Here is a 13,372-nt window from a genome sequence, read left to right as displayed (position 1 = left end):
TAAACAGGGTTGTTTGTGGTGAATAGGGTTACATGCATAGTGGTGGTGTGGTCAAACAGGGTTGTTTGTGGTGAATAGGGTTACATGCATAGTGGTGGTGTGGTTACAGGGGTTAGCGTGTGGTGCATGTGGTTACAATGCTTAGAAAAGCTACACAACCATGGTTTCATGGTTACAATGGTTACATGGACTGCGTTTGGTTACTTACGTTATAACTTTTTTTTCCTGTATAGTAAAATTATTTTAAGAACATGTCCTTCAATTATAGTTCTCCACGAGGATTGTTTTCCTGTATTAGGTTCTAGCAAAAGGAATTATATGAGCGTGTGTGCGTGGGTGAATAGGTCGCGCTTGAGCCTTCTTTATAGGGCTGAAGTCTGCCTGGGTAACATGATAGTAGGGGCTGACTATTGGGCTAATGTTTCACTATGTTTTATGCCTATAGGTCTGACTATAGGTCTAAAGTCTGCCTAGGTAATATGCGTATAGTTCTGACCATAGGTCTAAAGTCTGCCCAGGTAGTATGCGTATAGGTCTAACTATAGGTCTAAAGTCTGCTTAAGTAATATGCGTATAGGTCTGACTATAGGTCTAAAGTCTGTCTAAGTAATATGCGTATAGGTCTGACCATAGGTCTAAGGTCGGCCTAGGTAATGTGAGTAGCATGTGACCTATACAAGCTCTGTCCCGGACATACAATGGGCGGTCGTTGTCTGTCCAGCAAGTTTTATCAAATATACAATACATTGTATACTGGTCTATATATGTTAATAGTGAATTTTACACCTCTCTAAAATACAGACATTTATTGATTGATGAACCTCTCAATCCTGGCCCTACTTTGCAATTTTATACAATCATACGTGCGAGGTTAAGACTGCGAATTATGACTCGATCGCCTAGACGGTGCATATCTTTGTATAATACATGATATAAAATGATTATGAACGTCGGTGCTACTAACCTTTTATCTTCGTATAATACATGATAGGGAATGATTATGAATGTCGGTGCTATTAACCTAAAGGTCACATTCAGCCATGCCCTACTATATACATCAGCAGCGACATGTATCGAAACATTCCTAGGGCACTTACGAAATGGTCTAAACAAATCCAATGCTATTAGGTGATTGAGAAGTAAAATGATAGGGATTACAAATCTTCTGAGATTGAGAAACATATATTTTTGAAAATCTGTCAACACAATATTCTGCAGTCACTTTCGGAACTTTTCCGTCGAAATAACGTTTTTTATACGTCTTTTTATGTGTTTTTACGTTTTTTGCTGGTCATGTGACTTTTTAAAAGCAAATTTTATTAAGGAGTGTCATATCCACGCACAAGGAAATTTAAAAGCAATTTTTGTTCAACAGTGTTTTGGTTCAACTGTGTTGCTGGAACATATTTTCACACAACGTAATTAGCTCTAGAAGTAGAGAAAACAAATTACAAAAAAATGCACACCCATTTTCCTTTAAATATTCGTACACCTGTATATTTCGTCTGTAATTTTTAGGACATGTTTAGAATTTACCTATTGTCAGATCTGAGGAGTTTCTTGCGGGTTTCTTTCGAAGCGAACATCCCAAGAATGGTTTCCGTTCGACTAAAACATACGACTTTTTATCCTATCATATATCCTATATGCAGGTATTAAATAAATCGCAAGCAAAAATACGAATGTATTCTATTGGGTCAGTCATTTAGACTAATCCTGTATATTTATACTTTATTATTTACGCACCAATTGTTCCATTCCGTTGCTCGTTGCCGGCATCAGTGGGAGGCGGAATAATATCAGGCACTGGTGCCAGAAAAACTAATTCCCGGCACTAGTGACAGATGCCTAGTCCACGGCCATTAGTTACAATATGATAATGACAGAAAATAGCGCCCGAAACACTGGTTTACTTCACAAGTGGCACATTCGCCGTCACTAGTGGCAGATATTTTCTTTCCTTATTAGTTAACAACTATCCGGCATTAGACACACCGTTAGCTGTCTCTAGTTAATGGCATGCTAATGATCCTAGTATGGCTAGGTTAGGTTAGGTTGGGTTAGGCTAGGTTAGGTTAGGTTCGGTTAGGCAACAAAACCTAACCTAACCTAACCAGCCGGCGCTCGACACACCGTTAGCTCTCACTAGTTACAGGCATGCTAATGAGTAATGACCCTAGTGTGGCTAGTGACGTGCTGGCTGCCGCCCTAGTGACAGTCCACTAATGACAAGACTAACGATTATCTGACTCTGGCGCCATTAAAGAAGGGATACGATGACTCATTACCTGAACCCCTACCCCGACCCCCGACCCCCGACCCCAGACCCCCTGGTGGTGAGGGGATATCTACCCGAACCCCCGTGGAGGGTCTAAACCCCTAACCCCTGACCCTAACTCCCCTATTTTCCCTTAAGTGAGGAAAATAGGAAAGGGTCTAATTGTTTATTACCTGCATAGAAAATAACTAACTTGACCCTCTCATATATTGTCCGCATCATTCACTGAATACCTTCCCATTACTCTTCACATTTTCTAATACTCGCACTGTTATCGTTTATTTTTATCTCCTCTCATAACAAACGCGCATTTTTCATATGTTTCACTCCCCCGTTTGCTCTCACTTTTTCCCCTATTTCACTACGTTCAAATTTCCTACTTTCTTTGTAACAATTTAACTTTGACTTTTTATTATCTTATTTAAACGAATCTCTTACCATAAATTCTTTTTAATTCAGTTTATTATACCTTTCCCCTCCTCCCTCCCTCCTCTCCTCCTCTCTCTTACCCTCACCCCTTACCCTCACCCCTTACCCTCACCATCTAAGTAAGATCTTCGCTTTTTCAGTCAGAGGTATTACCTTTTCTCTTAATAATTTTTCTTTTCAATTTCTCCGCAGACATAACGCATGAAAAACGGAGAAAGCTGTAGCTAATTGAACTTTCCAAGAAAATGTATAATTTCTATTGAATACCTGTGTGCTGATTATTAAATCAGTGGATATACTCAGATACATTCAAGTTTCGTATTGTAATTTGTTTGCTTAGTTTAATTCGTTGTTCACATGAAGTTTAGTAAGAAACAAATGAATAGTGGTTTGCAGAAATTTTGGGATTAGATTTGATGATGAAACTACGGCAGATTCATTTACATGAAGACGAATCTTCAGACTCCGACAGTCCTGCTGCACCCCTCCATAAACCCAAGAAAAAACGTCTATCTGCATCAGCTCATAATCGGAAAATTATAACATCTTTATCAAGTCTCTACCCTAGATCTTCCACTCCAGCCACAATGTCGTCGGCCTCGGTTATGTCCGTATCAAAGTCAGTGGTTTCTACTGAGAATTCTTTCCACGGGAATGATTTACACGCCGACTCCAGTGCAATCGTGAATTTCAGCAATAGTTTCAGAGAAAATCTTCCTGATCCGCCGGTCCTACTGTCAACAATCCTCTCTAATCCCTCTAGTAAATTCACTTCGGGTCATTGCTACCAAGGGAAGTCTATTATAAAGTCGCCACAGTCTGGCCAACATAAGCACTGCCACCGACCAACTAGCGGCAGCAAGACTTCGGAGGTATCACCTCCGATGGTTACTGTGGCATCATTCGATGATTCCGGGGACCAACATAACTTATCATCCTCCTCCTTGTCACGACCATCATCGCCTCTTCAGCCTGCTGCACTCACCAACACTTCGGTGGAATTTGAAAATGATGACTCGAATATTTCCGGTGCCAGCTCCCCGAAATCAGGTAAGCGAACTTGATATTTTGTAAAGTTTACATTTTCACCGTTTGTGTAAAAATAAGCGAGAATCTGTTCAAAAAGTGATGTATTTAGCGCATTTTCTCATTTATGGAAAAAATGCACTCTGGTGCTCGCCATGTCCGTCCGTCTGTCCGTCCGTCCGTGACCTCAAGTTTTCGTCGACGAGAAAATGCGCTCTCTGTTACTCACTGCAGTGAGTACTGAGTTATATTTTTTCTATTAGTCCGGAGTCCATTTCAATCAGGGATAAATTGTCACTAATTAATAATATGACCCATGTTGGACAAATCAATGTGACCCATCAATCTTCCAGAGGATATGATTGAATATTTTCTCTTATAGGCAAAGAGAGAAAATATTAGAATAAAAAATAAACTTCGGAAATTAAAGGCTTCAATATTACTAAAGTAACTTAAATTGTCCGCGGTGTTTGACTTCACCTGTGAATTCTCACAAATTAATTGCAAGTGACAACAAGGACTTTAGTCCATTGAGTTATATTATTAGGAGTTTTTTATTATAACGATACCTTTAAATGCAAATTAAAACCACGTTGAATTTAAATTTACCCTTCAAATAATGATAAATGATTGAAAATTGCAATAATGAAGATACATGGCACCAAAATGCACATCAAGAATAAATATTTACATTTTATATAAAATATCGCTCGATCAATGTCACTTTTCAAGCACAAATGTTAGAAAATCTAACAACTATATGCCCAGAGATTTAAATTATCTGAAGAAAGCATGCAACAAATTTAGAGTGAGATTTCATCAACACATGCGCGTGTAAATGTACATATTAGTAACTCAAGACCTGCCTAGCTGCTATGAAATTTTTTCGACCAATCACAAATCCTGTAGAATTTTTATATACATTTTTAATGCTTTCCGAACTGTTTCTTATCAAATACACTTTTTGTGTATTTTCTTTGCCTGGGGCATGCGTGTAATGCACAGTGCACCCATAGTTGATCTAGTTAGCATATCAAGTTTAGTTTTGTGCTGACTCTAGAGCAAAGAGAATATAATATGTGGTACTTGCTTAAATTATGCAACCTTATTTAAAGATGTACAACTGTTTAAATGTCGTGTCCAGTGTTCGGAATAAATGATATACTTATTGGTCACAATTTAAGTTTAATATTAGATTTATCAGTTTATCATTCTATTTGTTTTTTTTGAACAGAAAGTGATTTTGATAGGAGTGAACAACGACAAATCGTGTACGTAAAGACATTCATAGTGAAGTGACTATAATGACTTATTCTCATAATGAAGTGACTATTCATGATGAAGTGACCACATTAATAATCAACTTCAAACCCACAACCGATTCAACCTCACATATCCTAACGTAACTTAATTAATCATAACAAATTTCCTGCGTTCGTTAATAGCACTTTCTTTTTTCTCGTTTGAAAAGAACCAATTTCATGGCACCACAACTAATCTCTACAAACATTGTTAATTTTCTAATATAGAAACATTTCATTTGACTTCATGCAAAAGGTTTTTTCACAATGACCAACTTTCATATTCCTTTCCCTAAACGAAACAATTATTTTCTCCGACAACAGACGCCAAAGAAACCATTAACGGCTGAACGCCAATCTCTCGCAACGGTAAATAATAGACAAAACTCTCTCTTTCTCTCTCTGTAAAAAATACTAATCTCAGTCGCTCAAGAGTTTCCTAACGAGTTCTATTGAAAGAACGGCGCCAATATACCGACAATGGTTCGTTTAGCTGTTGTTTTGACACTCGCAGCGCCTGATCTCATTGGAATTATTTGGCGCAGCTTCGGAGGCAATTCAGTGGCCGACTCGCGGTCTACCGTTAATAAAGCAAATTTTCAGCAGATGTTAGATCTTTTTATAGTTCGCGGCTTTCGGTGAGTTTGTTTTTTTGGAAGTCGAGGTGACTTCTTCGTAAATGATTCCTAGATTTAATGGAGATTTCCTTTACAAAAATATAACTAATGAATTTTTTGGATTTCATCCTCAAACTACTGTAGTTATAATATATATTTAGAATTTTAATCGAGAATTGGTACCCTTCACTGGAAAATCGTACCTTAAACCGTTGTATACTTAGAAAAAATGTCAATAATTCAAACAGACGATGAGAAGGTGTTGGGCAGTTTTCTTTAGTGACATATCGTTAAAAACATTTCAATACAAGCAACATAATATACGTATGTCAGTTTTGCATACAACCGCTGTTTGATTGATTTGATTACATTGATACTTTAACAATTCTACAACTGACCATGACGTAGCAGTTCACCGTAGCAGCAAGTGGCAGCAGTCAGTGCGTAATCGCGATTATCCCGACATTCCTTCGTGTCATTCATTCCGACCGAAAATATTATTCTACAGTACATTATAGTTTGTTTGTCTGTCTTCTACAAATCTTATAATCGATATTTAACACACTGGTACCTTTCCCATCGCTCTGAAATTTTTCACACTTGTGCAAAGTTAGAGAAAATGCATGAATCAATTAACAGAATATATAATTCAATAAATAAATATAAATAGTTTAAAGTAAAATTGAAAAAATAATTTCGTCTCCTACAAATCTTATAATCGATATTCAACACTCTTCTACCTGCCCAATCAATGTGAAATTTTCCAAACTTGCGTAAAGTTGGAGGCATTGCATGAATCAAATGACAGAATAAATAATTTTGAAAAAGTTATTTATTTTTAATTTTACAAATAAAATCGGAAATTAATTTTTGTAATATTTGATAATAAAATTAGAAATTCACTGTACATGTGTAACATCGGAGACACTGGATTCTTTAGAAGTGTTGTCTTTAAAAAGTAATTTTTAAACGCATATTTTATTAAAAGTTGTTTTTCTAAATTGACAGTTGTTTTTAACCATTATTTTTCCAAATTAACAGTCTTTTAACAGTTGTTTTTAACAGTTGTTTTTCCAAATGGACAGTTGTTTTTAACAGTTGTTTTTCAAAATGGACAGTTGTTTTCAACAGCGGTTTTTCCAAATTAACAGTTGTTTTTAACAGTTGTTTTTCAAAACGGACAGTTGTTAAACAGTTGTTCTTCCAAATTAGCAGTTGTTTTTATCAGTTGTTTTTCCAAATGGACAGTTGTTTTTAATAGTTATTTTACCAAATTAGCAGTCGTTTTACCAGTTGTTTTTTTCCAAATTCACAGTCGTTTTAATTTGTTGCTTTTCAAAACGGACAGTTGTTTAACAGTTGTTCTTCCAAATTGGCAGTTGTTTTTAGCAATTGTTTTTAACAGTTGTTTTTCCAAATAGACAGTTGTTTTTAACAGTTGTTTTTCCAAATTAACAGTTGTTTTTAACAGTTATTTTTCCAAATTAACAATTGTTTTCAACAGTTGCTTTTTTCAAATTAACAGTCGTTTTTAAGAGTTGTTTTTCCTAATTTACAGTTGTTTTTAACAGTTGTTTTTCCAAATTAACAGTTGTTTTTTTCCAAATTAACAGTTATTTTTAACAGTTGTTTTTCCAAATCAACCGTCGTTTTTAAGAGTTGTTTTTTTTCAAATTTACCCTTGTTTTTAACAGTTGTTTTTCCAAATTAAGTTGTTTTTAACAGTTGTTTATCCAAATTAACAGTTGTTTTTAACAGTTGTCTTTCCAAATTAACAGTTGTTTTTAACAGTTGTTTTTCCAAATTAACAGTCGTTTTAACAGTTGTTTTTTCCAAATTCACAATTATTTTTAACAATTGTTTTTTACAGTTTTTTTCCAAATTGGCAGTTGTTTTAACAGTTGTTTTTCTGAATTTTCTTCAAATTTTCATGTTATTCCAGACCGGAGCGACGTGAAGAGCCGCAGCCACGCATGTGGCACAAGCCACTCATCCACAGCCACGGCGGGTGTGGTGCTGTGTTCGTGGTGTGGCAAAGTGTGTCGGGAGGTGGCGAGTGGTGAGAAGAGCTTCACGCTCGACACTACGGGTGGTGAACGCCACTTTTGTTCTGAAGTTTGCTTCACGTATTGTCGACGAGCTTCTTTCAAGAAATCCAAGGTGAAATATTTTTTATTTTGTATGTTTTGATTCTTTATTTTCTTAAGATTTCTCAGTTTTTCCACTTAGAGAAATATATGGGTAGTGTTGTCCAAATCAGGAAACAGACTCTTACCGACAGCTCGAGCCTTTATATGCCTTTTTACTTTACATGCCTTTTTAATGAGCCAAACTGAGTTCGGATGACACTCATTACGGCAAAAAGTACATTGATTTTTGAACATAGTCTGAGTGCATTTACTTTCTCAAAGCATTATTGTTGGTCATTTTTTATTGACTCAATAGAATGGAAGACACAAGTTATTAAAATTTTTTATATTTTTTGGACTATATCTGTAGCTAGATATTGAAAAACCCGTAAGTTAATAAATTAAATTTTATTCGAGTTTTTTACGAAAATATTAACCATCTTTCTAATGGAATGCAGCGAAGGGATCGAGAACTAAGAAAAATACACCTTCATGTAATTAAAATAATCTCGATCGATAACGGAATGATTATGCATTCATAAAAGGATTATTATGTGATATTTTTATTTTACCGTGACAAATAATTCACATTTTTCTCAGATTTTCCTTTCGTTTCTTTTCGAGTATAAATGAAAAAGCGTAATTTAATTAGCTTTTTTCAGTAAAACATTTAAACTTCAGTGATTGGATAATAAATAGTCTGCGAAGATTTTGGCTTATATGAGAACTAACAAGCTAGCTCTTTGTCTTTGTGCACTCCAATGTCCATAAAGAATTGAGACAATCAAATCACGGAAAAAACCTTGACGTGACGCGATCGAGATTAAAACTTGTTCAGCGGCCACCGATTTGGACTTTCTTGAAAAAAATTAGAATTTCGTTGCTTGTTCTAATGAGTTTTTTGTGCTGTAATATTTTGATTTAATTTTTAATTGCAAATCTCAGTCAAATTCAATTCAATTTTGAGTCCGTTAAATCAAGTTTCAGTTCTCGGGAAATTCCGACTTCGTTTTAAAGTTGGACTTTGCTGTCAAGTTCAACTTCACTGAAAAGTTCAACTTCGTTGTCATATATGATTTCATTTTCATCTTTCACCTTTTGTCCCATTTTACGCCGCAGTCAAGTTTAACTTTGCTCGAATAACTAATCTCATAATTCACTAATTCAGTATTCATTTTCTAATAAATTTTGAAATAATTCTTATAACATTTTTCAGCTTTAATGAAGGAAAAATTTTCGTAGGTGTGTGACTGGTGTCACCAGCGCGGCCCCACCGTCAGTTTCGTGGACTTCACAGACTGCGACGCCCAGCTGCACTTCTGCAGGTTATTACATAGCTTTAATTAATTAACTCATTAATAAATACATACGTACATGAAGTCGATTTCATGAACTCATTAATATATAAATAAATAATAAATAAATGAAGTCAACTAAATCATATAAATAAATACATACATATATAAAGTCGACTTCATGAACTCATTAACTCATTACTAAAAACACACATGAATAAATGAAATCAACTAAATCATATAAATAAATACATACGTACATAAAGTCGATTTCATGAACTCATTAACTAATTAATAAATACATACATACATAAATGATGTCAACTAAAGTATATAAATAAACACATACGTACATAAAGTCGATTTCATGAACTAATTAATATATAAATAAATAAATACATCCAAAAATAAAGTCGGCTAAAACAATTAAAATTCAATTGCAGAAACGTTATAAATTTCACGATCACATGCTGTAAATGTAAAATAAGTCATTATAGTGAATATTCACTAAAATATCAAGTGAATAAAAAAAAACAGAAAAACGCTATCAATTGTTAAAACATCACTTGTACCTCCTGTTCCTAGCGTTATATAGAAATTTATTACAACATAAAAGGGAATTCTTTTCTTAGGTAATCTCTTCCTAATAAATGAAAAAAGCAGTATTTAATATAATAAAATGTTAACTCATGCAACTTCACCCGTTCGTTCCAAATATATTACAGCTAACATACTGAAATTTCTGACATGATTCGAAAAACAGAATATTTTTTGTTGGGTTAAATCTGAGCGATTTTTCGAATGTACTTCCTTCATACCCACAAAATATTGTCCTTCGCATATCGTTAAATACTAAGTCCTCAGTCTTAGCATTTGTAAAATTTCCACTTTTTCTGTGTGATACAAATTTTTGCACACCGATTGTTTGAGAATTCTAATTTGAATAGATATCAACTAAAATTAATTAGAATAACTGACTAAAAGGACAAAAATTATTTTCTCCTTGCTTTCAAATTTACTATCTATCAATGAAGTATCCACTAAAAAAGTGAAAATTTCACAATCGTTCAAACTCTTGCTTAACTTTTATAATTTTGTTTAGTGAATAACTCAGTCCCATCCTCTAAAGAGTTGTTTTCTTGTGCAGTATGAAATGCCTGAACCACTACAAAATGCACATCTTCTGCCGTGAAACCGAAGCCAACCTTCATCTTCATCCACAAAGTTCAGCGCTACAGCAAACCAGAGATAAAAGTTCCCCAGATGCTCTTATTACCCCAGAAATGTGGATGCGGGATTGCAGGGAAATTCCGGGAATTGACTGTGGGAATTCAACAGGCAACAATATCCAGAGTACTCCAGATGATGAATCTCCTAACGCAAGTTATCCTACAAATTCCATAGGACTTGTTGAATCCCCAACGCAGGAACCGCAAGGATCACCTATCAGTGTAGGATCCCCGGAACAAATCAACAGGGATGATCAAGTTGAAAACGAGCCGGTGAACTTAAGTGTTGAAACCACCCGACCTATGCAGATTTCTAATGTTGATATCAACTCTGAATCTGCTGTTGAGATGTCTGAAGCCCCAGCAGTTGATGCAAACCCTGACGTTATAAATAAGATTTTTACGGAAAATCAGAGTTTGAAAAATTCCGCTGAAATTGTACAAGAAAAACGAAGCACGTCGAGAAGTGCCAGCCCTCGAGTTAGAACGATGCTAATTCCTCGGCAATCTCGATTCCGAGATCGTAAAAACAACTCTTCCTACGATAATCAACCTGGCTGTTCCTTCACGACGTTCAAGGATACTAAAAATCGGGACATTTCACCCAAGAGGGAACGAAAAGCCAACGGGGATTATATTAAACCTGCTATCCGTGTTCGACACCTGGAAGGAAATTCTCCCGTTGATCGTACCAGTTCTCCACAATCATCGTTATCACCATCAGGCATTCAAACATTTTCACCTATCACTAACTTAAATAACTTATTGAGTAACAGTCGAGCATCACTACAGCCCGGACTGCCAAACATGAACCCATTCTTGCCCCCGCACTCAACTCTGCCACAAGCACAGTTACTGCCATTGCTTTCCCTCCAGTACCCAGAGCTTCTGCAGAGCTTGAATCAGCCTTTCCTGAAGCCACCACCAGCGCCCATGACCCTTGATTTTCCCTCTTCGAACGTACTTCAGCTACCATCCACCGACACGCCTCAGTCCCTTTCTTCTGCAACGTCACCTCATCTTCTGCCGTACATTCAATTCCATTTGCAACAACAAGCTGGAAAACAAAGACTTCCAGCTCCTCTACCTCCTCCTCCACTGCATCAGAATGCGCCTCAACAACAATTGTACTTCTTACAACAACAACAGCTTCAACAACAGCAACAACAGATGCCGGTTCAACTACCGGCACCAATACCTCAGACGTCACATCAGCAAACGGTGCCAACAGAAAGTGGAGTTCCTAAGCCAATTCCACAACTCCAGCCCTTTCCCAATCTATCTTCCCTTTTGCAGAGTACTTTGATTCTGCCTATTCCTATTCCCATACCAATTCCGATACCCATTCCTATTCCCGTGAAGGCGGAAATTTATAACAGTTTCTCTTCTTCACTTCAGAATCGAGATGCTGAACCAAGGGAAACCAATCCAAGTGCACCGAAAGCCAGAGATTCTTTCCAATCAGTGCTCGATGAAAATTCTTCAGCTAATTTGGAACAGAAGAACAATTCTCTCCGGGACTCTAGCATTAAAACGTCGATAATTCCCCCTAAAATAGAACTTGTACGATCTCCCGCAAAAGAGAACTTTGTCTATCCCACTCAGAACAAGAGGACCTCGTTTTGTGGCCCAACCAAACCTCAGATTTCGACATCTGTGCCAAGCATAATAGCTAACGCTGGTATTCCAAATAATGAGACCTCCACACGAGGAGACAGAGAACGGCGTAGTATCCTTCAGTACACGAGCGATGTTTACGAAATGAACGGGACGTTTGCTCCAAGAGTCTGTCCATGGGATGCAACACCCATATCGTCGGCAAATATGACGACTTCCTTTTCAAACGCATTGACCCAACCCATGTGCAGCAATTCCAGCATTTTGGGATCGTACTCAACGGCTGGCTCAACATTTTTATTGAATTCTACATCATGCATCGGTGCAGCATTAGGGCAAGCCTCTACATCGGGAAATAGTTCAAACTTGGGACAAGGATCTACAACTGATATCGGTTCAGCCTTGGGACAAGGCTCTACTTCAGGAATAGGGTCGAGTTCTGCTCTATACACTGCAGGGCTGGAGGAAAAATTGACTTTCAAAGCAGAACCTGGTTTTATTGGCGACAAGGGAGAGGAAAATTCTGCCAGAACTTCGAAGCTGAAAAAAGAAACTGAAGGCAACAGGAAAAGAAAGCTCGACGGAAAAGAAGGCTATGCTTCTAACAATAATTATTCGATTAAAAGAAAACATGCTACTCAGGAAAAATAGCACCTCGAGCTTTAACATAATTTGTGAAACGTTAACTGTAACATTGCAAATAATTTTAATAATAAAAGAAATTAAATTAACTGTTTAATAACAGCATTAATAAATAATTATGTTTTTCTTATGTAATCATGACATAAACAAAAAGTAATGCACCCACTAAGTGTCTCACATTGTCACTGCAAAATTCAGAATAGAAATTTCTCTCAAACTAACTTCAGTATTCGTTATCTTATTTTACAACGTAAATTCCGTGTGAATTTTATTTTTAAATTAATTTTCTTGTGATAATCGTGGTAAATATTTTTATTCTGTGTCTATATTCCATTACCCAATCGTATTCTTTGTATTGAAAATCATGGCTTTGATCCGTTGCCGTTATTGAATGGATAAAAATTTATGGATTACCAGTTGACGCAGCAAATGAAGGAAAAACTTAGAAAGTAAATAACCTAATAAAAACAGCATTTTTTATCTTAAATGACCAATAACGAGGGCATTTAATAACCCATTTCTTAAAATTAATACGTATATTTTCCTTAATATAATATTATTATCTTACCTTGCGATGTACGACTTTTTTGTTAATAACCCGTGTGTTGAAACGCTCTCATTATAATAATAATTGAAGGCCCGAGTATCGTTATATGAATAAGTGAGTGTGCATAAAGTGGAAATATTAATGTCGTAATTACCAGCAGTATAAAAACGCCTCTGTGATCGACCTATTTTCGTTTTACTCTCCTTTAAGTAACTCTTCAGAGGAAATGAAAAAAAAAACTACATAAATGATCGGGGTATTT

At 36.1% G+C, this 13,372-nt stretch overlaps 1 protein-coding gene across 1 annotated transcript; it reads left to right on the top strand.

Moving 5' to 3' along the window:
- Window positions 1–2,905: 2,905 nt before the first annotated feature.
- Window positions 2,906–13,130, top strand: LOC108679710. The gene is made up of 4 exons (XM_018168420.2): window positions 2,906–3,757; window positions 7,594–7,811; window positions 9,023–9,105; window positions 10,223–13,130. The coding sequence occupies exons 1-4, from the start codon at window positions 3,124–3,126 to the stop codon at window positions 12,570–12,572; spliced, it is 3,285 nt and encodes a 1,094-aa protein (XP_018023909.1). The 5' UTR covers window positions 2,906–3,123; the 3' UTR covers window positions 12,573–13,130.
- Window positions 13,131–13,372: the final 242 nt, after the last annotated feature.

This window comes from Hyalella azteca, unplaced genomic scaffold (assembly GCF_000764305.2).
Source record: "Hyalella azteca isolate HAZT.00-mixed unplaced genomic scaffold, Hazt_2.0.2 contig8863, whole genome shotgun sequence".
Lineage (NCBI taxonomy): Eukaryota > Metazoa > Arthropoda > Malacostraca > Amphipoda > Hyalellidae > Hyalella > Hyalella azteca.
The sequence above is the reverse complement of the archived record's forward strand: the minus strand, read 5'-3'. Positions and strand labels throughout refer to the sequence as shown.

Excerpts from the sequence above, each read along its gene's own strand:
- LOC108679710 (XM_018168420.2), top strand. The coding sequence starts at position 3,124 with ATGATGAAACTACGGCAGATTCATTTACATGAAGACGAATCTTCAGAC. Across the intron at positions 3,758-7,593 it reads TGCCAGCTCCCCGAAATCAG|ACCGGAGCGACGTGAAGAGC; the intron begins GTAAGCGAACTT and ends ATGTTATTCCAG. Across the intron at positions 7,812-9,022 it reads CTTCTTTCAAGAAATCCAAG|GTGTGTGACTGGTGTCACCA; the intron begins GTGAAATATTTT and ends AAATTTTCGTAG.